At 41.6% G+C, this 27,556-nt stretch overlaps 1 protein-coding gene across 9 annotated transcripts in view; it reads right to left on the bottom strand.

The window, feature by feature from the left end:
* Positions 1-27,556, bottom strand: part of nav3 (neuron navigator 3) — a 397,873-nt gene that overhangs the window by 136,410 nt on the left and 233,907 nt on the right. For all 9 annotated transcript variants that reach the window (XM_050035975.1, XM_050035968.1, XM_050035970.1 and 6 more), the window contains exon 4: positions 1,622-1,694. In XM_050035975.1, coding sequence (XP_049891932.1) covers positions 1,622-1,694 — 73 coding nt within the window. The remainder of the gene's footprint in view (positions 1-1,621; positions 1,695-27,556) is intronic.

The following is a 27,556-nucleotide window of genomic DNA, read 5'->3' as shown; positions in this document are numbered from 1 at the left end:
TGCTGCCTACGCTACACGTGAAAGGGTCATTCTTAAAATCAGAAAGCACTTTGTGCTGCATTCTGTGCATGAAAGGTGCTATATGAATAAATAAAATACACAAATAAGTAATAAGCTGCTTGTACAAACAGCCTACATATTTTGGGGGAGGACAGGCTCAATTTTATGGAAAATCCCAATCAGAAAGAATGAGTTTAGGTTTTCGTAACCCAATCGTTCTCATCACACCATTTTTATAAAACACTGTAAATGGTACAAATTATCCATGACTCTTTGCATCAAAATATGCCATTAAGTTCCCTGTTTCTCAGGATTTATGTTAAAGTTCCAGAAAGGCAGATTGTTTTTTCACAATTGTCAATTGTAAAATAATTAGTGACATGGCTGGGAAGGCACAGGGAAAATCCAGGGGATAATACAGGACATAGAACTGTGTGTGTGTGTGTGTGTGTGTGTGTGTGTGTGTGTGTGTGTGCGCGTGTGTTACTTGTAGGTTTAATATAAATGTGATATGATGTGTAATGTATTAATGTTTCATGTTTGCCTGACAACTTCCTAGGATAGTATGTGGTACACTACCTTGGTTGGTATGATTCTTCTGCTGGAAAGAGATTGTAAGCTAAATCTTATGGTGGAAATCATGAAATTAAATGTAGTTAATTCTGAACACATTTTGTCTCTGTCAGTGAACACAAGTGCATCTCAAATTTTAGCAACAAACTCTAAAGGAAAACTGAGATTAGGTGAAAGTTCTACTTCTTAAACTAAATAGACAATTTAAAATCAGAGCTGTAACAGAGCTGTAACTGGGGCTGTTTTCCTTGGAGAAACATGGTTTTCACATGACAGCAACAATTTGCTCTCCAGATTGGGACAAGCTAGCTTGTGTATGTTGGCCACGTCTTAATGTAGGGCATGTCATGTGTGCACTACGGGTGTCAAGTGGGACACATCACATGCAATGCTACATGCATCATCTGGTGTGTGTTTCCCTTAACACTTCAATAGCTCTTTGCGTGCAATGTACAACTGACTCTTGTTGGATTCATACATGAACTTTGAGGGAATCTTGGGTTCCTCCTGCAGAGTCCAAATCAAGTGTAAAACAAAATCATAACAAATAGTTTGGAACTTAACTGTAATGTTGGCTCTGGCCTTGTGAGACAATTTTAGCATATCATTCAATTTGGCAAGCAGTCATTGGGTACAGAGCACTGCCGCAGTCATGGCTGTCATATAAGCTATGTGCTGTGTACCCTGGTGGTCGGGAGGCGAATCCCTCACTGGAGTTTTTATCCTGCCACAATCCACTTTGATGCCCTAATGATTGCCTACGCTGCCATAGTGAAAGCTGGAGATGGAGAAACTGTGCACCCTGTCATGATACCAACGTGGTAAATTCCATTGCTGTGAAGTATAATAGTATGTCTTGGAAATGGGTTTTAACCAGTTTTTTGAAGATATTTGGTACTGTGAAGAAATGGAAAGCTACCCACAGAAGGTTGGGTGGTACAGGAGCCAAATGAATTTTCCAGGTCTAGAAATTAGAAATACAACAGGGAGATCCTTCTGCTGTTCCACAGATTCAATTAAGAGTTTAATCACTGTTTATTCTTCTTACCTTCTGCTGAGAGCCCTTGTACATTCACTCCTCTGGCGTCCAGGAAACTGAGGCAGGCGTCCACATTCTCGATCTGTGGAGAAGACGGCACACAGTCAGCACAAAGGACAGACACAGCAAGAATGTGACGATACTTAACATTCAATGAGCCTAAATGTCTTGGGGCAGAGGGCTCGGAGGATGGGGACGATCAGCCTTATTACCCATAAAGCACATCATTGTGTAGTTATTACCCAACCCCCACTCGACCCTGGGGTCCGGCTGCGTGACATACTGACTGCAGTGTGTCACCACCTACACATCCCGGGGTGCAGCCTGGCTTGGCATGTTGCACACACGCCCATATATATATATACACAGAGACAAATATACAGTAAATTCACTTCAACGCATACCCCATCATGGGGACACTGGAGAAACACTCAGACAACAATACACCCACACATTTGCACATAAACACAGGGCGTGTGGGTCAGCGGGGCCCACTTGAAGCCCTTCACAACATAGTCAACAACTGTCACCTCTGCAAAGTGGTATCAGTTTCACAAAGGCCCACTGAGGTCGCAGTTTGTACGGGGAATTTTTGAATTCATTGACTGCGGCTAACGGGTGGCTTCATTAGCATGGTGGCCAGCCGCCAGCGCCCCTCAGGAGGTCTTTTATGATGAGGTCAAAGGTCGGAGCGCTCCGCGTCAGCGCAGTGTGCCAAGGCCACACAAAGGGCAGGCTGGGCAACTCAGCCAGACATCCAGCGGGCAATGATGATTCATGAGCTGTGACTTCCCTCAGCTCGCTAAAGCTCTCTCTCTCTCTCTTTGTCATTTTCAATGCTATTTTGCTCACTGTCCCTGTGTCTCTTTAGTAGCAAGAGGGGGACTTTATAGAACCAGTATAATGAGTCACATATGCACACAGGCCGTTTGGATACTTGCTGATTTTTCTCTTACTCCCACTGAGCTAAACTTAATTGTCCTCCATGGCTTTAAAGGGCTAATGTGTATTTCTCTTACATTTTATTTAACTGAGAGAATTAGCCACAGAAAGTCAGAGAGCATGAGTGATTAAAAAAAGTCTCTTTGCTCCAGTCTTTTCTGCCCTCTGACATTTGTTGGATTTGATCTGAGAAGAAACCTGATGCAGCTGATTCAGCCGCAAATTGCTGGAAGATGCAGAGAAGTCCTTTTTCCATAAATGTGTTATCATCACAACAAATAATCTCACATCCTATTAAACATGAGAAATGTCTGAAAATGACATGCATCAAAAAAACGATTTATTTTTCAGTGACTTGTACCGGTTTTGAAAGGCACGCACAAATGATGTCGTCCTGGTGACAGGTGTCGGATCAGAAAAGGCTTCTATGTGTCAACAGATCATAGACCAATGACGTATTTTGTCATTTAATTTGGAGGACTTATTGAGCATGTGACAGCATTGCTATCAGGTGAGCTGTGTGACAGCAGACGTGGCAGCAAAAGAGTGAGCAGAACACTGAGGGCTTGAGTACACCATCAGGGGTAAAAGGGCGCACTGGATTTATTGCAGTGGGAGTACTATGCCATGTGTAGTGGCAGGTTTGGTAAATGCACTTTCATTTAAAAAGCACCCCTCTGGTCTTCTGACCACTCAAAGTGCTTGACACTACATGCCACATTTACCCTTTCATACAAACACTCATACACTGGTGGCAGAGGCTACCCTACAAGGTGCCACTTGCTACTCAGTTAAACATTTACAAGCACTCGCACACTGGTGGAAATCGGGAGCAATTCAAGTTTAGTACCTTTTAACTTCGACATATGAACTAGAGGAGCCAGGGATTGTACAGCTGATCCTTGATCAGTGGAAGACCAGTTTACAGGGAAGATCACTGACCATGCATGTTCTTTCTGCACATTCACACTGCCCAATACAACAACATCCTTTACTATAAGCTTCTGAGCAGCTGCTCATTGGATCAAGCATTTTGCCCAAGGGCACCTCAAGCACTGGCTAGGGATGGGAATCGGATGGATGAGACAATTTGAAACCAGCTCTCAACTGGAACCAGTTCCAAATGGTCTGATCCATCTGAATTGCATGCCTTCGAGCTTATCTGTTTCTCAATGCCGGCAAATAATGATGTCAAACTTGTATCTCTGCGGGTGGAAACTTGTAACAAGAGGAAGTCCTTTTGAAGAGGAAGAAATGGTCCAGAGTGTGGCTTCAATTAATGACAAAAGATGATAAAGGTGCTGCTGTTATGATTGTAAAATGATCATTTCAAGTAAGGGTGTAAACATCAGCACTATGGTGAAATATCTTTGGTGCCAACAAAACCTTAGCATTTCCCATCCCTAGCAGTTGCTGAATAAAAGCACTTCCTTCCCAGTCACTTTCTCTCCACAGACTGATGTGTTTACACTGGTTCTATCAACGGGGAGCCCTGTGGGACAACAACTCTGACACAGAGCTTCTCCATCTGCCCGACACAACCTCCCTCTTCCCACCGCACACATTCTCCCAGCAGGCACCAAACCTCTCCTCACATGTGGTCTTCCATATTCTCTTCCCACAAAGACACTGACACATGTGTGCCCTGGTGCTGGCTTGTTTGATTATCCCACACAAACTCTCAGAAGTTTGTATGTGCAGAGACATGTGCCGAGCAGCATTTGCGAATGCTCATTACTACAGTCTTAATTAGACGGAGCACGAGGACGATGTTGGGTGCAAGAGTTCTCAAAGTGCAATCGCCTGCCAAAATAAACAGCCTGTAGGCAGGGATGATATGTAATCAACAATATTTGTATGATAACAGTCATTTTCATCAAGGGACTGCTCAATTAGGCTCAATCAGTTTCAAATATTTACCGCACAAAGCTAGGGAGGCCCTGCTAAAGCACTTTGCATCTGTTCCACAGGCAGTGTGTGTGTCTGTGTGTGTGTTTGAAGGCTGGTTTAATAGCTGATAAAGACAAAAAGGACTCATAAACACAGAGTAAGTCTCTAGTTGGAGACAGATCTCTGTCTCTTAAAAGACAGGCATCACTAATGAAACTCGTGCCTTCTTCCTTTGAGTGACACTTCAACCAAAAACTCTGAGGCTTTTAGACGAAACCGCTGTTTGTTTTTAGGCGGCCTTAACTCTAAAATGACGTAAACAAGCGGAATAATGATTGAAGGCGTTGATGACGGCTGGGGCATTAATGTTCCGCAGGGTTCTGGCGTTGTTTAACTGCTAGTTTGGTGGGCGGTTTGGCTTTGCGGCATCCTGTAACAGCTTCTCAAGAAACCGACATCATTTATTTTTCCGACGCAGGCTGGCATCAGATGGATCCACATAAGCCATTAAAAGCAATTTGGAAAAGGGCATTTTGATGAGGCGCACTTCACCCAATCATGAAGTACTTAGAGCAGGGGAAAAGGGAGCACGTTTTGAGAAATGACAGGAGGGCACACGTGCAACACTGCGCTGCGGGAAGGAAACTTGCCACTAAAGCCTGGAAGAATAATGATGGGAGAGCTGTTAAGTTTCTGTGATAATCAGTTTCAATTAAGCTATGTTTCATTTACAAAGCCACTCTACAAATCAAAATATCACGTTCCATCTGACACAGGCAGTAGAGCAGACAGAGGCTTGTACCATGGCTGGTTGACACAAGGCAAAAACCGCATTCCCTGCTTCAACCTGTCCTCTGCAGTCTCCTCTAAAATCACTGATGAGTTCACATTAATACTTTAGGAGAGAGGTAGAGAATGAGGAAGAAGACAGAGGGGGAGACCAGCTGAATGAAACTCTCCTGTATCTATTACCATCTTGTGCAGCACAATTTCTTAAAAGATACATTGAAATTACTCTATATTGAAGCTGTGATGTCCTTGTAACCTCTGGTAGTTGAAATGACAAGAAAACTTTAATTGTCCACAGTTCCTCTCAGGAAATGTGGCAGAAACTTCGGACACATATATATATATAACTATTTCCAAGGTCAAGAATGAATATTTTTTTGGCTATGCTTAGTTAAAGAATCATAACAGGTGTTTTGCCACCCATTTTGAATCTTGTTACCTGATTAAATGGGAATTATCAGGTGGTAACCAGCATCATAGATATGAGTTAGAAGGGTCCTGCTACACCCGCTACTATGTGCAAATTTTTCATTTCATAAATGCCCCTTAGCATAGGGAGCAGTTATGTTAAGATTCAATGTTACTTTCATTAGATTTAGGTGCAAAAACTATGTGGTTAGGCTTATAAAAAACATCATGGTTTGGCTTCAAGTAAGACCATTACATAATGTATGCCACATGACATGGGTCACATATGTCACATGACATATACCACATATTTAAAATAAATCAATGTTGACTTTTGGTTTCACACAGGACACAAACCCCAGTCTCCTGGGTGGAAGTCCTGTGTTTGATTCCCCCACCCTGGACTGACCACCAATACCAATGCTATGTCAGCTAATTATTAATGAAATAATGGACTGTACTAAATAAAGTTAATGTGACATCACCAACTGGTTTGTGGCCTCTCATTCTGAAGTCTCAAATTTGGCATTTTGGTCATTGCTATCTTGTTTTTTTGGAGTCAGAAGCGACCATATTTGAACGAGAGGCTGGAGCTGTGGATGAGTGAGGGGTGGTTCTGACTAATGAACTGGGGTGGCTCCTCACAGACAGTCACTCAAGAAGCTACACCCTTAAATATGCATAACTTTAAGCCTTTATAAAAATGTAACAGATGAGTGATAAACAAAATCTCCCCTTGTACAGCTGTGGAGCTGAATGGGGAAATTAACTATATAAACCAAAAGTGTTTTTTGTAACAGACTGTAAACATGTTTATCTCTGCTGTAATGCTGGACATTTTAACACAAGGGTCTAGGGTATTTTCTCTGTTTTGGAGCCAGCCTCATGTGACAATACAGATTTGGCACTTCTGTAGTGGCTTCTCAGCCTCAGAGGTTGAGCAGGACCCTACTAACCCATACTTACAATGCTGATAATCACTAATAACAATCGCGTACTTCTGCAAGTTGTAGCTGCATGCGCCAACAATGTTCAAATGCATACCATACAGTTTTAGATGTTTGAATGTTTTTTCTTCCTCTGTTTCAAGTTTGTATTCACAAGCAGACAAAAATCTATCTCCCCCATAAATTTCATTTCAGTGATATGATATCTTCAACAAACATGTATCCAGACATGACGTCCACTCAATTACTTCATTTAAGTTTAGGTTTCAAAAGTCTGATCACTAATTTTTTTTTTTTTATTACAGAGAAATAGAATAGAAACCAGAGGGATATAAAATCAGCATGGTTGGGTGTACTATGATATAAAGTACATGTAATCTTAGTCAACTGGCTAAAACATTTAAAATCATTGATATGCGCTCTGGTGCATTGGTTATGAGTAGCTGTAAATTGGCCATTTGCAGTTTGTTTTTGCTCTATCTTTTAAGGTCTTCTTTTCTGTCTTCCTCCATTGAAACACTAGTGTGAACTGTGTCATTTTGTACTTTCAAAGCTGCATAGACAAAATCATATGTAAGTGTTCTCTGCAAAAATGTGACTCATCTTTTTCTCTGAGTGCACTTAAGATATACCTTTGGTAGACTTTCGGTAAATCTGAACAGCAAAGCTGTGGCATTTCTACAGTGCGTCAGTGTACTGTGTATTCTTTCCACCCCTAGTAAAAAGTGAGACATAAAATGAGACAGTAGTGGCTACATCTGCATGTTTGCAGCTTAATTTCCTCACGTCCCTCCTTGCCTTATGAAAGGCGTGCAGGGGCCCGCTGGGCCTCTCTAAACATATCAAGTGACTGATGCATGATGGCTGGAATTGGAAAGTGTTATCCCTCAGATGCAACTGTCAAATACAAATGGGCCAACACCTTAATTACCACTTCCTACGGGACAGAAAACAACCCCCTTCAAGACAGGACTGGAAAAGCAGGCGTTAGCGCTTTACAGCACATGAGAACAGCTCGATAATTGAAGGGTTTTATTCCAAAATGCTACATATCCACTGGAAAATACATGCCACCTTAAATCCCTAAGTCAGTATTTCAAAAACACAGATGACTCGAGCTCCGCAAACAAACCTATTTCGTGAGTAAGTCTTGGGATGACTCAGATGACTTCTAGTTTTTCTTTCCAATCTGTTTTACTTTAAACCCAATGTTTATTTTCTGAATGCTGTCAATGTTTATTAATTCATTTTACACCAACATGAAGATTGCAATCAAATCTTGTCCTGGTGGTTGGAACCTGAATCACCAGTGGGGTCAGAGACAGTCATTAGAAGCTGCGGGTATTTTGTGTTTCTCCAAGAAACCAACACAGCAAGAGGCTGATTGGCTTTTATAGCATCTCTTTACACTTTCTTTTGCTTAAGGCTGAAATCAAAGTCTAGCGATGAGTCAGGGGAATCCAAATAAATCAAATCAAAATCCCTCACGTACAAACCACTTTGTCATCGTTTTAAGCCTGCAGATCAAAATCGATACTGACTAAAGCCAACAAAAATGAGTTTCGCCTCAGACACCCCCATATCATAGTTTGTCTTCCATTCAGTGCACATGGCAAGATGAAGACACACTTTTGTACCTATTAACTCCTCTTGGCACTTGAAACTTAATGAAGCAAAGCTCATCGATCACAACACATAACCAGGAAGCTTTCAACAGGCAGAATATACTTTATTAATTATTGCTGTTGAGCTGCTTTGAAAGGCAAACATTTACACACAGACATAGCCAAGTCCCTCTGCTCATTGCAGAGTAATGGCTCAAAGGTTTTGAAAATACCAAAGAGAATTTCAGTGTTTTGCCAATGAATAGCTAAGACTTGAAGGACATGACAGCTTAGAATACTGTCAGAATCTGAAGCCACTCGGCCTTCCTTTTACCAAACAAACCACTTCTCTCATTGTCTATCACCTCTCCATCTACCCTTCTCTTCAGACAGGGGGTCTGACACTGGTCTCGTCCCCAACACTCCATTGATTCCTCTTTCACCCTGCCCCTATCACTCTAAATGCATCCAGAGCAGACAGCTCCTGACAGGCGATGAATCAAAACGGATCAAATGGGACAGAGCTTTACAGCAGCTGATGGGCAGAGGGGCGGCTGGGTTAAAGGATCCTGTCTCATAATCCAGGGATCATCGCTCATCATGTCAAAACCCAAAGTAAAGAAACTTTTTCTCATCCGGCATCGGCTGAAGAATTGTTTTATGCAATATTGACCATGGTGGCAGTCCTCATAATTCCTTACCCTGACTGAAATCTCAGGACTGACTGAGGATCAGTCTTTCTTTAATCTTTGAAAAAGAGATAATTGCTCATTTTGAGAAACACCATGAGCGTTAACCTCATGCTGAACGTCATACATTCAGATTTATCTGGCCTGCTTCAGCTTCGGCTTCAGCTGACAAAGCCAATGTTTGCATTCACAGCAGCATATTATTATGAAACTGCACACCATAAAACTTTTTCGAACGCAAGAACGCCAAACTAAAATGATTCAATTCAAGTAGCCGGGGCTTCCGAGACAAAACAAACTCAGAACTGATTTTTATCACATCATGCCTCATATTCATGTAAATAAAACAATCATTTTCTTTAAGGATTTGACTGGCTGTGACGCTCATGGTTCTGCAGTACTTGCTCAGTCAGCATATAAACACACATGATGTATAATCAACAGGATCTGCATGGCAACACAAGCCTATATCTATGGATGTCTCAATTATATATGGTGGTTCAATTTCAAATGTTTACAGCATCAAATAACTTGGAGGGCCTCCATGTGGCTTTGCGCATCTGCTGCACAGACGGAGTGTGAGTCCACATGTGTGTGAACCAGTGGCACAGAGAGAGGGGGAGAGAGAGAGAGAGAGAGAGAGAGAGAGAGAGAGAGAGAGAGAGAGAGAGAGAGAGAGAGAGAGTCAAACAAAGATGTTTCATGGATGACAAAGACCAATGAGCCATCTCGTCGATCTCTGGGTTAATCTCTTTAAATCCTTCTTCAAGGAACAACTCAGATCTCATTATCACTTCTGTTGATGATGTCGCCTAAAAAATAGCGAAATGATGCAAAGCACATGCAAAGATTGCCTTTGTTGTCATTTCATCTGTTCCCTTTTCTCCTCCTCTGTTCTCAATTCTATTTTCTACAGCTACAATAGAATTATGTGCGATTTCACAACAGCTAAAATATTAAAGTGAAACATGTGTCATCACAGCCCAGTTGGCAGAATAAAATGTTGGCATTGTATGTTTCTACAAACCACAGATATGTTACATTTGTTTGTTTCATATGTATGACATGTTTCAGATTACATGTGTATGAGTTTCTCATCAGGAGGAGGACACCTAGGTGAGGCATGTCAAGCTGTGTCAGTAGATAATCCCTAGCCCTAACATTGTAACCCCAACCTAACCTTAACCCCTGACCCTAAGAGAAACATTATGCTTTCCTATCCTAACCAAGTGATTTTTGTACCTAAACCTATAACAACACAATATACACCACATTGTCACAACATACAGTATCACTGGCCTTATGACTGGTTATTTTAAAAAACTTTTAGCACTTGTAAATTCTCTTTTAACTCTACAATAGCACTTGGCTATTTTTTTTTAATAACAAATCCTAGCCCAAACCTTACCTTAACCCCTAAAATTACGATGTTAAGAAACGTAAAGTTTCAACATATCCACTAAACATACAGAATGTATAAACGCTGCGCGTTGGGGTTCTATTCCCCTGTCGGGAGTTATTTTCCCAGTATTCACCGGCTCATTATACATTATCCCACTTATTACACGGCTAATTATCAGTTAAATAAATAATTTCAGACAGAATATTGATTAATTATACGATTTTTATTGATTTATAAATGAAATCGGGAGGAGAGGAAAAAAACTGATGGCAACGGCTGAATCTGCGCTACAATAGCTACAGGGAATCAAGTGAAAATGAAAAGAAAATAGCCTAACAATGCACATAGGCTATAAAGTGGACTTAAAGTTAAGAAAGGCTAATGTTTAACTTTTCTTCTCATTCAGCCAGTCATTAAACACCTTCAAGCCCCATAAAGTGCTCCGTTTGGTGTTTAGTTCATGTCTTTCTTCTTCAATGCGATCAACCTCCCTGTCATCCACAATCTTGTGTCTCCTCTCTTTTCCGTGCGCCTCTGAGCATCCCTCTTCTCTGGCATTCTTCTCATCTTCAGCCAATAACCATGACTCAAGATTTTCATGCTCACCAAATATGTTAAAAGTTATATCATGAAAATACTCCATCTTTGTATCTTGTAAATTATTATTTTGAAGCGGTAACGGCTACGTTAGCCCGATAAAAAAGTAACTGTCGTCAGGGCAGCGTCCCTAGCAACGCTGGGCTACATAGCAACGGTCATTACACAGTAATATCAGACCTCTGAATGCCATGACTGACCAATCAGAATACAGCATTTAATAGAGCCATGCAATAAAAATATTTATCCTGGTGACTGTGCTGATCATCATGGAGGTCAGCTTCAGGGATTATCCAGCAAGTAAGTGCTACCCTTGTATAAGGACGATGGACTCACACGAGACAGATTTTTAAAATATGGTCCAAGTTAAAGCACCACGGACCGAAATATCCTGACTTTTATTTCATATTGTGAATAGAGCTTGAAAACAAGAACCTGCATTTCCCATCTTTAGACTCGCCTTCTAGTCCATAATAGCCCTGATAACATCATCCAGGTTATTTATTCTCCCTGCAGAGCCAGATAAAATATTATTTAACTGCTGTCATGGGCTGAGTAGAAGTCAAAGTGACAAGTCAATTGAACTTCATACTGTATGTTAAACTGGTAGAGCACCCCTTTAAAGGAGTATTTAAGCATTGAAGTATTGCATTTTCATGTAGTTTATACACCTACATCATATAACTGTTTACACAGACTGCGTGGTTCTTGACATGAAAAATTGGTAGGGTGTTCCTTTAAGATAAAAAATATTAAACAACTGAAAGACAGGGAAACTCCTACGTGGCTTTGAAGTGTCTTGTTTAAAACACTGAAATACAGCATGAAAACTAATCTCAGTTGATGGCTTTGTAAGTAAATATAAAACAAACAGCTGAAAGAAGATGTAGAGGCGTTCTTATTAATCTTCATATCGGAGTACATTAAAGAGAGTATGCAGAGGAGGATAAATGAGTGGAGGATGTTTTTCAGGGGCGAGAGGACCAGGATAAGTATTTCTTGATAGCTTTATGGCCCAGGGGAACAACTCGGCTGTCTTCTGTTTCTCCGTCACGTACACACTGTTACGGTCCTGTTCTGCCTAGGTGAACATCACCAACATGATGGATTGCATTACTGTTGACAGGAGACAAATTTCACCTGTCAGTCCTGTCTGAGGCTGTTTTTCCCAAAAGGGTCAGTGGGGTTAAGCTGCTGACTCTTGAGGTATCTGTTTGCGTAACCTGCTGACCAGCTATGATGCAAGGTGAGACATACCGCCACAGTCTTGCTGCTTCCTTTACGTTCTCAACCTTTCTGTTCTACTGTTCTGAATACAAACAAGGCAACGCCTTATTATCATGTCTCATTACAGTGTAGACTATTATGTAAAAACACCTGAAGCAGGATGACTTTTATTTTCTATCTTCAGGCTCTTTCGCTTCAGTTGAGCAAACCTAGAGGCTGAGCATGTAGTATTTTATGTTAACATACAAAAGCAATCCAAAGAAATCCATGAAATGACCATGACCTTTTTAACATTGCATTATGTGGTGTGTGGTGTGACGGCACTATAGAAACAATGCCAATGGAAAATCAATTAGGATCCTTTGTGATGGTGGACACACACATTCTTGGATAAAAACATCCCACAAGGGGGCATGGTTAATGTTACCACCCCACAGGTAGTATAGAAAACAAGAGAGTCCACATAGGGAGGAGGTAAAAGTGTGTGAATGGGTCATACAAACACAGGACTCACACCCAGGAGACTGCCGTTTGTGTCCCATGTCAAACTACAATCCAGCGTTGACTTGTTTAATCTTTACATACTCATGTCCTTTACATAATGATGTCACTGATGTGAAGTACTAATGTCCAAAAACCTGATATTTTTCTCAACCCAACTAACTAGGTTTGGTGCCTAAACCCAACTGTGTCACCACCACATAATTTAACCACCACCATGTAATGCGGTGTTAGGAGGTTGCAGTCATTTCACATATTTCTGTGAAATCAAGTTGTACAAAATGATTTGTGATGTCACTGAAGGTCATCTCCTAAATGGACAGAGATAACTAGTCATAGAACCGGCTGATGACTATAAATATTGAACAGTGCAATATTAAACAGTGATAACAGTTAGCAGCCAGAGATGCACAATTTTGCCTTAGCACAATTTTTCTGGGTATTTATTGGGACTCCAGATGTAAATGAGTTCAGTGCAGCTAAATAAGACCTGATGCCAGACTGTCATTGCATGAGAAAGTGTTTTCTGTTTGTGAACATGGAAAATTTGCTGATAAGAAGACACTTTTGGAGCTGCAAATGCATTCAAGAGGGAGGCTAGTCCTGAGGAAATGTTGGTTAGATGGCCTGATGTCGTCAGCTCAACAAAAACACCACTGATGGATGGGTTATAAAAAATCAGTGTAGAAGATATCTGGGGAAGTTTTTTTTTTTTTTTGCAGTAAACGGACAAAAAAATACAATAGGCCTATTATGTTATAGTATTATTGACTGCTTCAATCATAATGTACCTGACTGAAGCTGCTATGAGACAATAAAAGTCAGGAAATGAAGCAGAGGTGATGTGGAGATAAAATCCTGCGATTGTCACATTACTCTTTTGTCTTGTGCTGTGGTGAGCAACTGTCGAGTCACTTTATAACACACCTTTATGATTTGCTGCAATGGTCTTTAGGCCCCTGCAGTCACTCAATGCTCTCATTGTCTGTCTCTCTCTCTGTTTAAACCTGGCTAGAGTCTCTCACCGTCTGTGTGTGTCCGATAAAACCATGCAGCAGATTGCACACCACCTTTTCCCAGATGTTAAGTATCAGATGCAGTTTCCTCTGCTGCAATGGGCAGTCAGCAGCGATAAATCAGGTGCAGCACCTGTTTGTATAAATTTACATTTCCTCCTCCAATATTTTGCGCCTCTGAACAGTAGCGTGGCAACCTCAATGCGGCCCTTTAGTAATTAAGGACAAACACAAGCTTCTTTTACAAAGGAAGCAAGTAAGCACTGTATCCAGAGAAACCTGGACTCCCAGGAGATCTTAGACCTCCTTTGTCCCCTTGCTCTAATACAAAGCTGGGGTGATAAACAAGAGCACTCTCTGTGTAATGACTGACAGTTCTCAAAAGAGGCAACAAATGGGCATGCAAGTTTTGGGAGTAAGTGTTAAAAATAAATCCAAACAAAAGTCATGAACCCTGACTTTTCACGCAAAACACGGTTCTTGTTGTGTTCACTTTATGAGCCAGTGCAGACTACAGGCCTCTTTTTGTTCAGGCAGTGAGGAATGAGAGTGATGCTCAGCGATCACTTGCAGCCGTGACACTTGGCATGTCACGCTGCGGGTGGCTCAGGAGGGTGCCAGACGGGTCGGGTTTACTGAGGGCAGGGAGGTGGGTGAGAGAAGCTAACAGCACGAGCCAAGGTGGCCTGATTATGAATGAGCTGCCAATGGGCCCTATCATAGGAGGAAAAGAGTCAGAGCATAAAGAGGAAAGAGGATTTATCTTTCATTACCTATGCTTATATGTCTCTCAGCTAAGGGCAGAGGGAATTTGTAAAAGACTGATTGATTTATACTTTATTATGTACTCCCAAACTGCAACATTCACAGTGAATAAGAAGAGGATCAGAACAGTAAAGACAGACTGCAGCTGGTGCATCAGTCAAACAAACTGAGCTGGATCAAAGGTTAGCAGTCTTTCACTGCGCCTGCTTTAACAAGCCAGCTCATTGCTCCCTTAACAGAACATCTGCCGGTGTCGTTCAGTTATAATGAGTGATTAAAAGCTTCCAATTGAGCTACAAGTGACCCTGTAACGAGTCCCTGGGTGCTCTGCTCATGCTGCTAAACTGGCTAAACATATGAGAGGGTCAGTCAGTGCACCAGAACACACACCACTTGCAATAAAAAAAACATTGGCGCTTGTGGAGGAACAAAGAAAACGATGGACCCCAAAGAAGCTTCACAACAGTCAGAGAGCAATGGGAGCGATGTTCACACCGTGAGTGAGCAGCTTTAACACAACAGCTGCTGAGGCAATTGAGCAGCCATACATTAAATCACACCATGAGTCCATGGTACTGGTTCTACACATCCTAATTTGGGGCATCACACATTCATCATGCACCCCTTTCAACACGTATTGCACCAATAATGAAACATGCTGACACAAGATATCTTGTTCTTTGACTGTATGCTTGTTGAGAGCAAGACAAATGTGTGTTGGTCCAAACAAGATATGGATGCATTAAATATTAACGACTTAAATATGAAGACAGATAAACCCCAACTGTTCCTGTTAAAGCTATACACACACACGCACAAAAAAAAAAAGGACATCTGCAGTCCAGGATGCCGCCTCAATATTATATGTACAATGGTCTCTGTAAAAGCTCCCGCTCATGTGTTTATCATATATTTATACTGCATCGATTGTGCAACACCGAATAAAATTGAAACAAATTATTAAGGACAAGTTCCAGCTGGTGTGCAGACCATTCTCTTTAACATCTGGCAGTTAAAATGAGAACAGCGCCTATTTCTTCTTGTGGTGACATCTGCATGAAACCTCTGGGTTGTCCTCTGAGAACCTATTTAAAACATTAAGCACACTGCCAGCAGGTTTGGAAAGAGGAGGTTGGCAGCTAACGGAGTTCAACATTAACCTTGTCTAATCGTAAAGGAAAAAAAAAAAAAGAATTCGTCCATATCCTCAGGATGTTCCAAGACCTCAAATTGCTACCATAATATAACTAAATGCACAGCTTGCATTTGTCGCTAGCATTTGTTAGCTATTTAAGTTTGTGTCCAGTGCAGAATTGAATCACGCTGCAGGACTGTGTTGCTGTTGGAATTCATTCTAACTGTTGTGAATCCAAGCTAATTACAGCTGCCATTCTGCATGGAGCAAGCTAATGACCAACAGACGAATCAAAGTCTAATATTCACTTCTTTAAGATATTTTTTTAGGCTCCTCTAACTCCAGAGGGAAATATCTTGATTTTTTCTAAATGCTTCACTATGCTCATTAGTTAATAGCTATTGCCTGAAATCACAAATGCAAGTCAGTTTGTTCTCAGTTTGTTTACAATTTCCAAGGGGTGGTATCAATGCGTGGACCAAAGCGACTTTTTGATGCAATTGGACAGACTTACAACCAATCTGCGCAACATAATATGTAACATAACACTGAGCGATGGACAAATGTAAACAGACTACAGTGTGCTGAGGTTAGCTGTAATAATGTAGCTTCAATATGTCTGTGAACGAGTTGTACTTCAACAGAAAGTACCACATCAGCTGCAGCCATCTTGTTTTTTTGTTTTTTTTCAAAAATCACTCAACAGCGCTTCTCTCAGCTTCTTCTCAGTGCTTATGCTTGTCTCAGAAAGGCCCCACATTAGACGAACAGTTGTGACTGGCCCAGCCCGGGCCCGGCTGGCTGCAAACCTGTCTGAACGGGAGGCAAATTTGTAATTCCTAGGATAGCAGAGGCATGACCAACCCTACTCTGCATGTTCTGCCTCTGATTGGCTTATTCCTACATTCTTGCCCTAACCCTAACCAGCCACACTCCTCTTGCCTAAACCGAACCAACCCAACTAACAAAGGCAATGAGCACCAGCCAATCTGAGGGAGAGTTGGGTGGGTCGTGCCTTCGCTATCCTAGGTTTCGCAAATGCATGAATGGGAGGCTGCATTTTTTTTTTTTTTTTTTTCAAGGATGGCTTTCTTCTGATAAGCGTGTACCCATTGCTTTTGTTGACTGGATGACAAGTGAAATTGTTTAGGGTTAGGGTAACAATATTAGGGTAAGTCAACAAGAGTAGGGGCAAAAAACCTCATGAACGAGAGGGGAATCAGAGGTATCTGCCAGAAGATTTGTTTTGTTCCTAGGCTAGTCTAGAATGGGTTTGTTGGAGCTTTTTAGCTAAAAACTAGAGATGTATTGATATGACACTGATATAGTTCATGGAAATTAATATTTTGAACAAAATCTGCTTTAAAAGGATTTTGTTCTGTTGCTGCCTGTGACAGAGAGGACTGTCTTTTACTTGCCAGATTTTCTGTCTGACAAGGGAGTTGAATTTAAAAGCTTCTGGTTACAAGCTCACCTCTCTACCATGAAGGCATCCAGCCTGTGAAAAACAAGAGAGAATGAATAATACCCCCTGTATAGCTTTAGTTTCAGCAGTCTAAACTGCCATCTGCCTCTGCCCACTTTAGGCCACTCGCTGCCAATCGCTGGGCATGCACAATGACATCAGGGATGTTTCAGAAGCCCAGAGTTCCCATCATCCATTTGTCTGTGTATTTCCACACCAACTGACTCTCATAATAGGTAAGTCGCCTGACAGCCAGGGCTGGTGTACTCAAATCGACGACCTGAAGAAGCGTGTCACACAGATGCCACTTGGTTTGGCCTTGCAGGAACCCGGGCCAGTGACTCAAATTAGGAAGTCAATCAATTAGAAGCAGAGATTAATGGCGAGCTATGCTGATGATGGAGCATCAGGCCAGTGAAGAACATAGTACTGAGTGGCTCTTGCTGTTTGTCCTCTTGTCAAGCTGGTGTGCAGGCTGCCAACAGATGGGGCCCAGATGAGACTGGTGGACTTTTATAGTCTCCAAGAAACCCTAGACTCAATTAGGCCTCAAAAGCAGCACACCAAGCCCGCTTCTAAGGCCAAACTCTGAACAGTGCTGCTGTTCTAGTATAAGTGGAAATTAGTAACCACTCCGAATGAGTTTGTTCAGTTCAGTTAAGTTGAAAGATTTATAGATACTGACTATGTAGTGTGGTCATTTTTAGCCATGCTTGCAAAAGGCAATGTCAGTTTGTCAGTGTGTCCACCAACTTGGTTGAGACTGCCACTGTCATGAAATTGGGTACAGACATTCATGTCTCCCTCAGGATGAATCCTAATGACTTTGATGACTCCTTCTCTCTTCCTCTAGCGCCATTATGAGGTCTGATTTTTAATTTGTCCAACACCTTGGTCTATAACCAAATACCAGCACAAGTAATGACATTCCCATCAGCCTCAGCTGCACTTTGCATTCACTGCAAATTAGCAACCGTTAACATGGTAACAACTGCATCACCAATCAAATGCACAAAAAAGCTACTGTCTCACTGTTCATTGCATTATGATGTTACAGTGTGGCACTTAAGTTCTGCCTTTTGCTGCTTTGAACTTTTAACTTCATTTAAAGGGTAAGTTTGGTATTGGACCCTATTTTCCTATGTGTTTGTGTCTTAGCGACTAATGGGAACAACAATGTTTGAGATTGGTCCAGTAAAGAGCGAGACTGCTGCAGATGGCAGTGGCGAACCATATGGGGCATGTGTGCACCATAAATTTATATCCACTGAAAGTACTTGTTTTTGCCACCAATAGGCTTAGATTATTATTCTAAGAGTCTGACAACACTATGGAAAGGATGCCTTAAGATATAGACATTTTGTGAAAGAGATCATTTTTGTTAAACCAGAAACAGTGCTGGTAGTGCAGTTGTCAAATCCACCAGACTCTGTTTAAATAAACAGTAATTTTATCATTGTAAAACACACATCATTCAAAGTCGACAGAAACAAAATAAACCTCACAAAAAACATCTTGGTTCATCTTTCCACTGCTCCAATTATCACCAAATCTGATTTGGTTGAAATCAACCCTTAATTGACCCAGTTAGATGTGGAAATTTTCTGGCTCAATACATGCTAAAATGACTGATTATTTAAATGGAGTCTGGTGATTTTGGTGATAGTAATCTCTGGGGTGTTTCTGGTTCAGGTCTGTATCTGTAGGGATCCTGTGTGTCAGACACTTAAACAAGTAATCTAAGCATGCCAAACAAACACATTTAGTGGTTACATTGCGGTCTGTTTCACTGCTAGGCTGCAGTGATGGACCAAAAATTGTTGTTCCCATTACATCTTGACACACACACAAAACAAGAAAAAAGTATAACACAGAAAAGCACTCAGCACTGATTTATTTGTCCTTTATATTTCTATTACAAAACCTTCCTAGAGTTTCTTCCTCATTTGAAACCATCTTACTTCTGACACTGCTATAACTGATTAACAATTTATTCACAAATGAGTGTGCATGCCATGGTGTATCCATCCAACAATCCAATGTAACATAAACTGATTTATCTTGAGATATGTGGTGCACCAAAATCTGACAAACTGTATCACAATTTCACACAAATGCTCCCTCAATGCAAATCGACAGCCAGAGAAATTAAATTGTCAAATCAAACTGGATTGGGACAAGAGCCAAGGGTGCGTTCAGCTGATCTAAATATGATCCATGACACACTTTAAAAATCCAATACCACAAATGAAAAGCAGCAAGATAGGGTTGACTTTAAAATGGTGAGGAGTTTGATGTAATCTCTCCTTCCCTGCCCTGTTCTGCTGACAGATGTTGCATCTCTGCATCTTTGCATTCATGTAAGATTTTGACAGTGTTTGTTTTTCCCTGACATCCTTTGCTGAGGTCGCTAGAAGCTAAACATACATACACACACACACACACACACACACATTCACACATCCAGAAAGTAAAACTGCTCAGTCATCGTATTGCAGGGAAGCGCTCTCTGGTTTGCTAATGATGTCTGTCTATAATGAGGAGGATTAGTGTTGCGAGGCTTTAATATTTTCTGCTGAATGGGCCTCTTCTGGGTCCTCCGCCTGCCGCTCTCGTGTTTGAGCACGATTCTTCTGAGAAGTGAAAAAAATAAAAATCCTTCAATCCATTCAAAAACCTGGGTGAGCATATAATTCCTTTGGATGTCTGTACAATTACGCGGAAACTGCACTGTCAGAGGGCGTGAGGTTTTACATAGGAGAGGGACTGCAGAGTGTGCTGTGAGGTGAGTGAGACATTTGAAGGCTTCACACAAAAATCTGTGTGGGACCCTTAATCCACAGAATGTATTTATAGTTTTACATCACATGTATTTAGCTGACACTTTTATCCAAAATCCCAAAGTCAAATCCATCCAATGCAGGTATACAAGTAATCCAGAAGAGTTGAGGGCCATAGCAAGAAGTGTGATAGGAGAGGCAGTGGCAATCCTAGACTCCCGGGGGGCCCCAGGCAAAGAAGCCCATCAAGCACCCCATAATTAATAAATACTACCATGCATGTGCAATAATACCATAGCTGGTTAGAGAGAGAGTTAAAGAGTTTATATTTGTCATGGCAAAATGTGCCAATCACAGTGGCCACTGGGGGCCCCTTTCCCCAAATGTTTTTAGGGGGGGGCCCACACATTTGCCTGATTTGCCTTCCTGATGTGGTGCCCCTGAGGAGATGACATTAAAAACTAAACTAAGAGGAGATGACAAACAACATGAACCGAAACTTCAGTCTCCAAAGCTGCCTCACGTCACTCTCAAGCCGCTGAATCAAATCCATGTTCTACACTTTCTGCCTCTACTCTTATCTACTATCACAAAGCTATAAAGCAGCAGAAAGAGAGGTACTCAGTCCAGTGGAAACATACAAAACCAGACTCAAATCTCTGCTGAGTTGAAAGCCCCTTGTACCACGCTCCTGTCTTTCCTTGTTCTCATCATCTTCACTGGCTTGCTCAGTGGTTGCAGATGGTTCCTTCCGGGACCAAATATGTGGTCAAGGGTACGGTTCTGTAGACAAGCCCTTTTCCCAAATTCAGGAACAAATTCCCAGCAATCATTAGTTCCTACACCAATAAATCCAACCAAAACTATTCCCCTGAAACACACCGGCCACAAGCTCTGCTGGGAAAAAAATGGGCATGTTCGCAATTTTGACCAGTCTGACCGCTGAGAACACCAGGCCTCGAATGTGTGGAATCCCATTTGCATTAACAATGTACATGTATCTACATGAAATGAAACCCTCCAGGAAATGCAAAAGAAAAATACTTATTCTTCCATTAGTGGAAGCAACTACTGCACAGTCCTGAAAGTAGAGGTCTGACATTTGTAGATTGCTGCACGTTTGCTTTAACCTCAAGAGAAACATTAAGAAAGAAAATCTGCAGTATTAAAAGGAGTAAGAGCAGGGATTGGAGGGATATAAGTGAGGAATAACAAGCCGTTAGTTAATGTGTGGTGGTGTAACTATAACTCCTTTTTATTGCATTATTTCCAGTATAACTCAAATTAAGTTATGGGACAGCATTTTAAAAGCTGCAATATTTTAATCTACAACATCACATTAGCAATTAAGTGACCAAAAATTGACCTTTTAGTATTAATAGAGGATACCTGCACACTATATATGCAGGCTTTTATTATACACTGTAACAGTGAGGAGATCAAAGGTCAGACTCTTTTACATATTGTTCCTGATGAGAGCAAATTAGAGCAAGTAGAGGAGGGAAAACTGGGGAAGCTATAAATTCATATCTCTCCAGTTCTTTGGCGTTTCCCATGAGCCCTCTGAGTAGTCAAAGGTGATACTCTTTGGCCTTATAATTATAAAGTCTATAGACCATTTAATGTACGACAATCAGTATTCAGGTGCCAATTGAGGCAGCGGAGTGGCTGGCTGGCTGGCTGAGTTCAAATAAACAGCAAATGTAGACAGTGCCAGACCCAGCACATCTGGGACCCTAGGCAAGACTGTTAGCATTAGCTCTTTGGTGAAGGGTTCCCATGTGTTTGATTTTTTTTTCAATGCCAAAGAACACTTTTTTTGTGCCTAGGTGGCTGCCTATGTCTTCTGTAGGAAGATCTGCCACTGAATGTAGAGATTACCCAGCTCAATCTGATCAGTCATCAAAATGAATATAAAATACTTTCAATGCTATTTGGGATGCACCAATTGTGAAACTGTGCTGATACACTTTAAAATGACAAATTGGAGGATAGCTGACACCAATGTGTTGGTCTTTGTTGTGGTTTATTTTGTTTATGTTGTTATTCATTCCCATTTTTGTGCCGGGAAATCAAATAAATCTTAATTATGAAAAATAACAGAACTGGTTTAAAGTCCTTCACTACTTCACCCAATACTAGTTTTTACTAACTAGAGCTTGAACGCCTTATCATGTAACTTAATGCAATCTCTGTCAACAGTTAGTTCCAGCTACTGGCTGCTAACAGCTAACATTAACTAGCTCTCCTCCTGCTGATGTCAACACAGATTTGTTGTTCATAATGTAGCATTATCAGGGAAACAACAGGGTGGTGCGTGAAAAGTGAGTTTACTGCATCATTTTGTCCTGACATTGTCCAGTTGAAGATCTCTGTTCATCCCAACCATGTTTTCAATTGTTCCCGGGAAGAGGGGATGACATGAGTCATGAAGCACTGCTTTTTAGCTTGCACAAAATGTATGTATACAATAAAAAACATTGGCCACTGCCATCAGCAAATGTCACCTCATTTGTCATTGGGCTAATGGCAGTCAACAAGGCGAATATCAGCCGATACCAATCTGCATCCAATAATTGGTGCATCACTAAATGTTTCCGTTCATTTAAGTGATGGATGCAACTGGCACATTTTAAAACAAAAACAAATAAACTAAAACTTTGGAAGGAATAAAGGGTATGGATGAATTGTCTGCTGGTGGCAGATGTCTGTGAAAAGCCATAGCAGACCTTCCTTGGCCATTACTCTCACTGACTATCCACACATTGGCCAAGTTTTTCTGTTGGATTAGTCCTGCAGGAAATGACAGAACTTCAACTGACTTGTGGATCTCTCGCACTGTGAACACGGGTTTAGAGAAAAAGGGTGCATTATGCATGTAGATTAGCTGTAAAGCTTGCAGATGCTGGTGCCGTGATGCTTTCTGCTCCTCAGCTTCCAGCAGCTGCTCAGTTGGCCTCAGTCCACTCACCAGGCCGGCAGCGACCCACCACTTAGAGAAACAGGCTTGTGACTGCAGGATCACTGTTTCAAGTCCCAAAAGGGGGGGAAAAAATCTGCACAGAGGAAGTAAATCAGACTCATCTGCCCCGCCACTGACAGCTGCTGCTACTGTGATGTCCCTGGCCAAGAGTTTAAGCTCCAGGTGCTAGGTGGACGGTGGCAGGTTTCCAAAATTCACAGCTAGCATTGTCAATATGCAGCCAAAAGTTAAAAAATAGCTTCAGTTACTCTCAGGACAGAGGGAAGGTTGTCAGTAAGTAACTAAAGTTTCTGATGGATATTAGAGCTCAAGCCCATGGGATAAACTAGCCCAACAAAATAGTTTTGCACTTAGAGAGCAATATGTTCATGTGTCATCACCGTGGTCTCTTAGGGTCGTTTAGTTCATTGGGTCTGGTCTGGCCAAGGGGGAAAAACAACAACATTGGCTTATAATTCTGGTCTGGTTCATGTTTATGCTAACTTTTTACAAATGAACTAAGAGCTGTAACAACCTGTACTTACTCCCAGGTCGTCAAATACTAATCATTTGTCACACCCCCAGGTGCATGATACCCAAGGCACCATTTAGCATCTGTATGAGACGCACCCGGGCTTTCAACTAATTCCGATGTAAACCCATCTACAGCAATAGTAGACTCTCAGAGCAACTGATGTAGAATAAAGGGTCCTCCCTGCAGTCTGAGGTTGGGGTGCTGGATGGGTCAAACAAACACAGGAGAACACTGTTTCTCAGCGCTTCGCTTCAACAAACATCAACTTTCACCCAAGAGAGCGGCGTTAACGTCTCATAACATTCTAAAGCCAAACCCTAAAGTGCAGCACACACCGCCACCGGCGCGGCGCTGTGGCCGTCAAGTGCTGCCCCCCAACACACATTGGCAGCGGTACGCAGCGGCACCGTCGACACTAAAGTGTATTTCCCACCCCAGCCCGCTAGGTGGCTGTACCTACACTAGTTGCCAACTGCTAGTAAGGGAAGAAGAAGAGGAAAAACTTTGAGGCAACAACAACTTGGATTTCACAGGTGAATTTCTTATCAAAATTGTCTTATTAAAAATTTTAACAACCGGAGTTGATACTACGGCAGCCGAAACGTACATAAAAGGCTTTTCTTGCAGCGCCGGCCGCGCTGGAATTAGAGCAGTGGGCTGAAGCAGAGCGGTGTGGCGCGTCAGCCGGCGCCAGTGTGGCTTTGTTCATAGAATATAATGGAGGCGGGCGTTTTGACGTGCGGCGTATGGCGGCGGTGTGTGTTGCACTTAACCCTTTTCTAAACTTAACCGTGTGTTTTTGTTGCCTAAACCTAACTCTGTGGTTTTTTTTGTTTGTTTGTTATATTTTGCCTAAACCCAACGATGTGTTTGTTGTTGAAGGAAAAAAAAAAAAAAAAAAAGTCAATCCGTGGTGCTGTACTGACGTAGTGCATTTATTTCCTGTGAAAACGGAAGTGTATCTTGAAAGAAGCATGTAACAGGCAGAACTTGACACGGTGTCCTAGAACGTCAACAAGCAAAGCACAAGCAAAGGGTACCTTGCACGTCGTATGTGGACATGGAAAGTCCATGACCAAAACCTCAATATGTGACGAGGTAGGATTGAGAATATGTTGCTTATTTTAACCCGACCCATGATCTTTTCTTAACCCTAACCAAGTAGTTTTGGTTACTAAACAATAGCTGGAAGTTTATTCTGAAAACACATTGTATGCATTTAACTAAAAGAAACTGACACATCCACAAGTGACGCTAGAGGGGTACCTAGAGTGTCATGATTTGAAGTGTAGGGCCACTGACTAAGTCTTGATAAGTTAGGAGTGAGAATGTGTTGAATGTATACATTTAAGGTATACAATGCAGGATTTTCCTAAAAACACTGTAAAGACTGATCATGGTCAGGTGCCAGACTGTTAACAGAAGGTGTTAAGGTAACAAAATGCCAAAAAAAAAAATCAAAAAAAAAAAAAAAAAAATCAAATATAACGTTTCGAAACACCAATGGGGTTGGCTTTCACTTTCACTTTCACTTTCACTGGCGAGTGCATTTACAAACAGTAATCGACGATCCTACATAGTTTACCTTTAAGTCACATAGACTGAAAAGTCAGTTTTGGCAACTGTCATCTTGCATCATCAGCGCCACGTGGAAACAGTGGAAATCAAATTCTGCTGACTGACAGCAAGTCATGCTGCAGTTTATGTGTCGCAACTCAACCTCCTTTTATGAATGATTACAACCAAAAACAGGACCAAATAGAAGTTTCACTGACAGTAACAGAGATAGTTGCTGTATGGTTACTATGTATCACTTATTTGTTAATTAAGCATTGGCAAAATAAAGCAGAACACAAGAACACATCTTTTAAACTCCTTTTCAAGTCCTTATTGATTAAGAAAAATCTCTGCACTGCTGTGTACATGTGTTACCATGGCTACCAAATCACTATGAAAATATTCCTCTCACAGATGCCCTATAAGATCGCTTTCTTGACAGTACACGGTTTTTCCAAACATTGGTTTTGCTGACTGTCTCCATCTTTGTGGATGTTATGTGTTGTTGTATGTGTCAGATGTTTCCTTCCTTTGCGCCCACACTATAAGCAACCGTGCTTCCTCAAACTTCAGTTTCCCAAGCTGGCCGGACCCTCCGTGGTCAGAGCAGGTGGTGGATCAATGGGCTTAGTAAGTGACTGAGACAAAGAGCAAGCTACACACACACACACACAAACCCACACAGAGGTCGCTGGCATATCGAGCCACATGCTTGCAGTGCTGCTTGCTGCTCGCCCTTAGCGACCAGTGCGTCAGTCTGGACTCAGCTGTTTCCAGCCAGGACTAGAATTACTTAATGTGACAAATTATATAAATAAATGCACATGAGTTTATTTTTCCACAACAGGCTTTGACACTTTGAGGTCCCACAGTGACATTAGGGGACTGACATGACCTTGATATTTTCTTCCTTCCTGCTTCTGTAATGTTGTTTTTCTAACAAAGTGCACAGTCTGCTTCTATTGCAGCTGGACTTACCATGGAGGAAAAAAGCTGATTACTGTGATGAACGTGTGAAAGCAGTAGTAAAACACTTTCTGCTTTATTTCACTGATGGGACTCTTGGAAAGACTCCCCTGATACTCCTTAGAGAGTTCATCAAATCTACTGACTTCTCTACAAACCAGCAGAAACACTGAAATACTGACACATATAACAGGAGGACAATGTGTATGGTGCAGGGAGAAACTGCTCCAATAAATGTAAAAAAGCTGCACAGTAAGCCGTACGTACACATAACACAGCTTAAAGAAAATAGCTAAGAGACTGACACGCTCTCAGGACCGAACACACACTCCTCGCCCACAGTGTCTTACTAAAGCAGCTCAACAGCTTTAGTCACTTTTAATGGCAGGAGGGCAGATGCCAGGGCAAACCAACACTGCATAAACACTTAGTCAACTCTAGTTAAAGTGAGGGGCAATTATCTCACAATGACGACAATCAGCGGTTATACAGCCCGTCATCTCATTAACAGAGGGGAAAACGACACCGCCAGCATCGCTCAGCCGCATGGCAGCCAGATATACAGATGATTGAAAGCGGCATATTAAGTCAAGTACAGTAGGCCAGGGGTTGAACTTTTCGGGGCTCTACTGTGTTTTTGGTTAAGTGGTGATGTGGTTAGTACAGTCATCACCTCTCTGAATAGTAAAGATGATGATGGTTTGCAAACAGTCGTTACCGTTGGCTGATTACAATCATGGTGTGCAGTTAACATGTAAAGCAACGAGTGACATTTGTCTTTGGTAGATGATCGATTTCAACTGTGACACTGTCTTGTGATATGTAACCTCATATAGATACACTACAGGGTTCAGTCTTTGTGTGCTTTAAAATTTTGTCCCTTCTGACCGCTGTAAACTTTCTCTGACTGTGAATCAGTACAAGGTGCTCATTAAGGTGGTCCCAGGTGAGGGTGCATGGTCGGTGTTAGAAGAGGTACTAAGATCCTCTACTTGAGTAAATGTACAACTATGTAAAAATACCTCATTAAAAGACTTACATGCACTCAAACTCATAAAACTTCACCTGCAAAATGATCACTGTGTGTTACCTTGAATTTGTGAAGAAAACTTTGTTTTTTTTAGGCATGCCTCTGTGGTGAACGGAGAATCCAAAAAGGTAACATTCTTGATCATATGCATGTTTTTGGGAAGTATTTAGGACACGACTGGATAAATGAGACTTGGATAACATTGCACGAGTTGTGTGAGAGTTTGTAAACTGATGTTTTGATATAGATATGCTGTTGTTAAACGTTGAACTTATTGACATGGATAACAAAGTGCTGGTTCCAACCTTGCTAACAGGACTTTTTACATGTTTACACATATTTGTACAAGTACTCTTCTCCTATACTGAGGAACAGAGGTGTCAGAGTATGTTACAGAGGTCACTGCTCCAGGTAGCCTTATGGTAACAGCTCTTTTAAGCTTCTGATTGGCAGATATTCCTTTTCTACTTTATTCCATCACTGGCCAACATGCCATGAGGGTTGGGTTGCTGCCTATGGGTTTGTCATACTCTTGACAGCTCTTCAGTTGTGTTGAACTGAGATTCTTTTAAAACACTGCTTGTGTGGAATGGATTTTTTTTTTGGAAAAAAAAAATCCAATCTCAAAAATACTTGTGTTAATGTGGAGTAGAACTTAGGTAGCTTTGTCCAGTGGTTCCCAACCAAGGGGTCGGCCAACTCAAAAGTCACAGGATACATCTAAAGAGTCGCAAAAT

This window comes from Epinephelus moara, chromosome 23, assembly GCF_006386435.1.
Source record: "Epinephelus moara isolate mb chromosome 23, YSFRI_EMoa_1.0, whole genome shotgun sequence".
Taxonomy (NCBI): domain Eukaryota; kingdom Metazoa; phylum Chordata; class Actinopteri; order Perciformes; family Serranidae; genus Epinephelus; species Epinephelus moara.
This window is presented reverse-complemented; position numbering and strand designations above follow the sequence as displayed.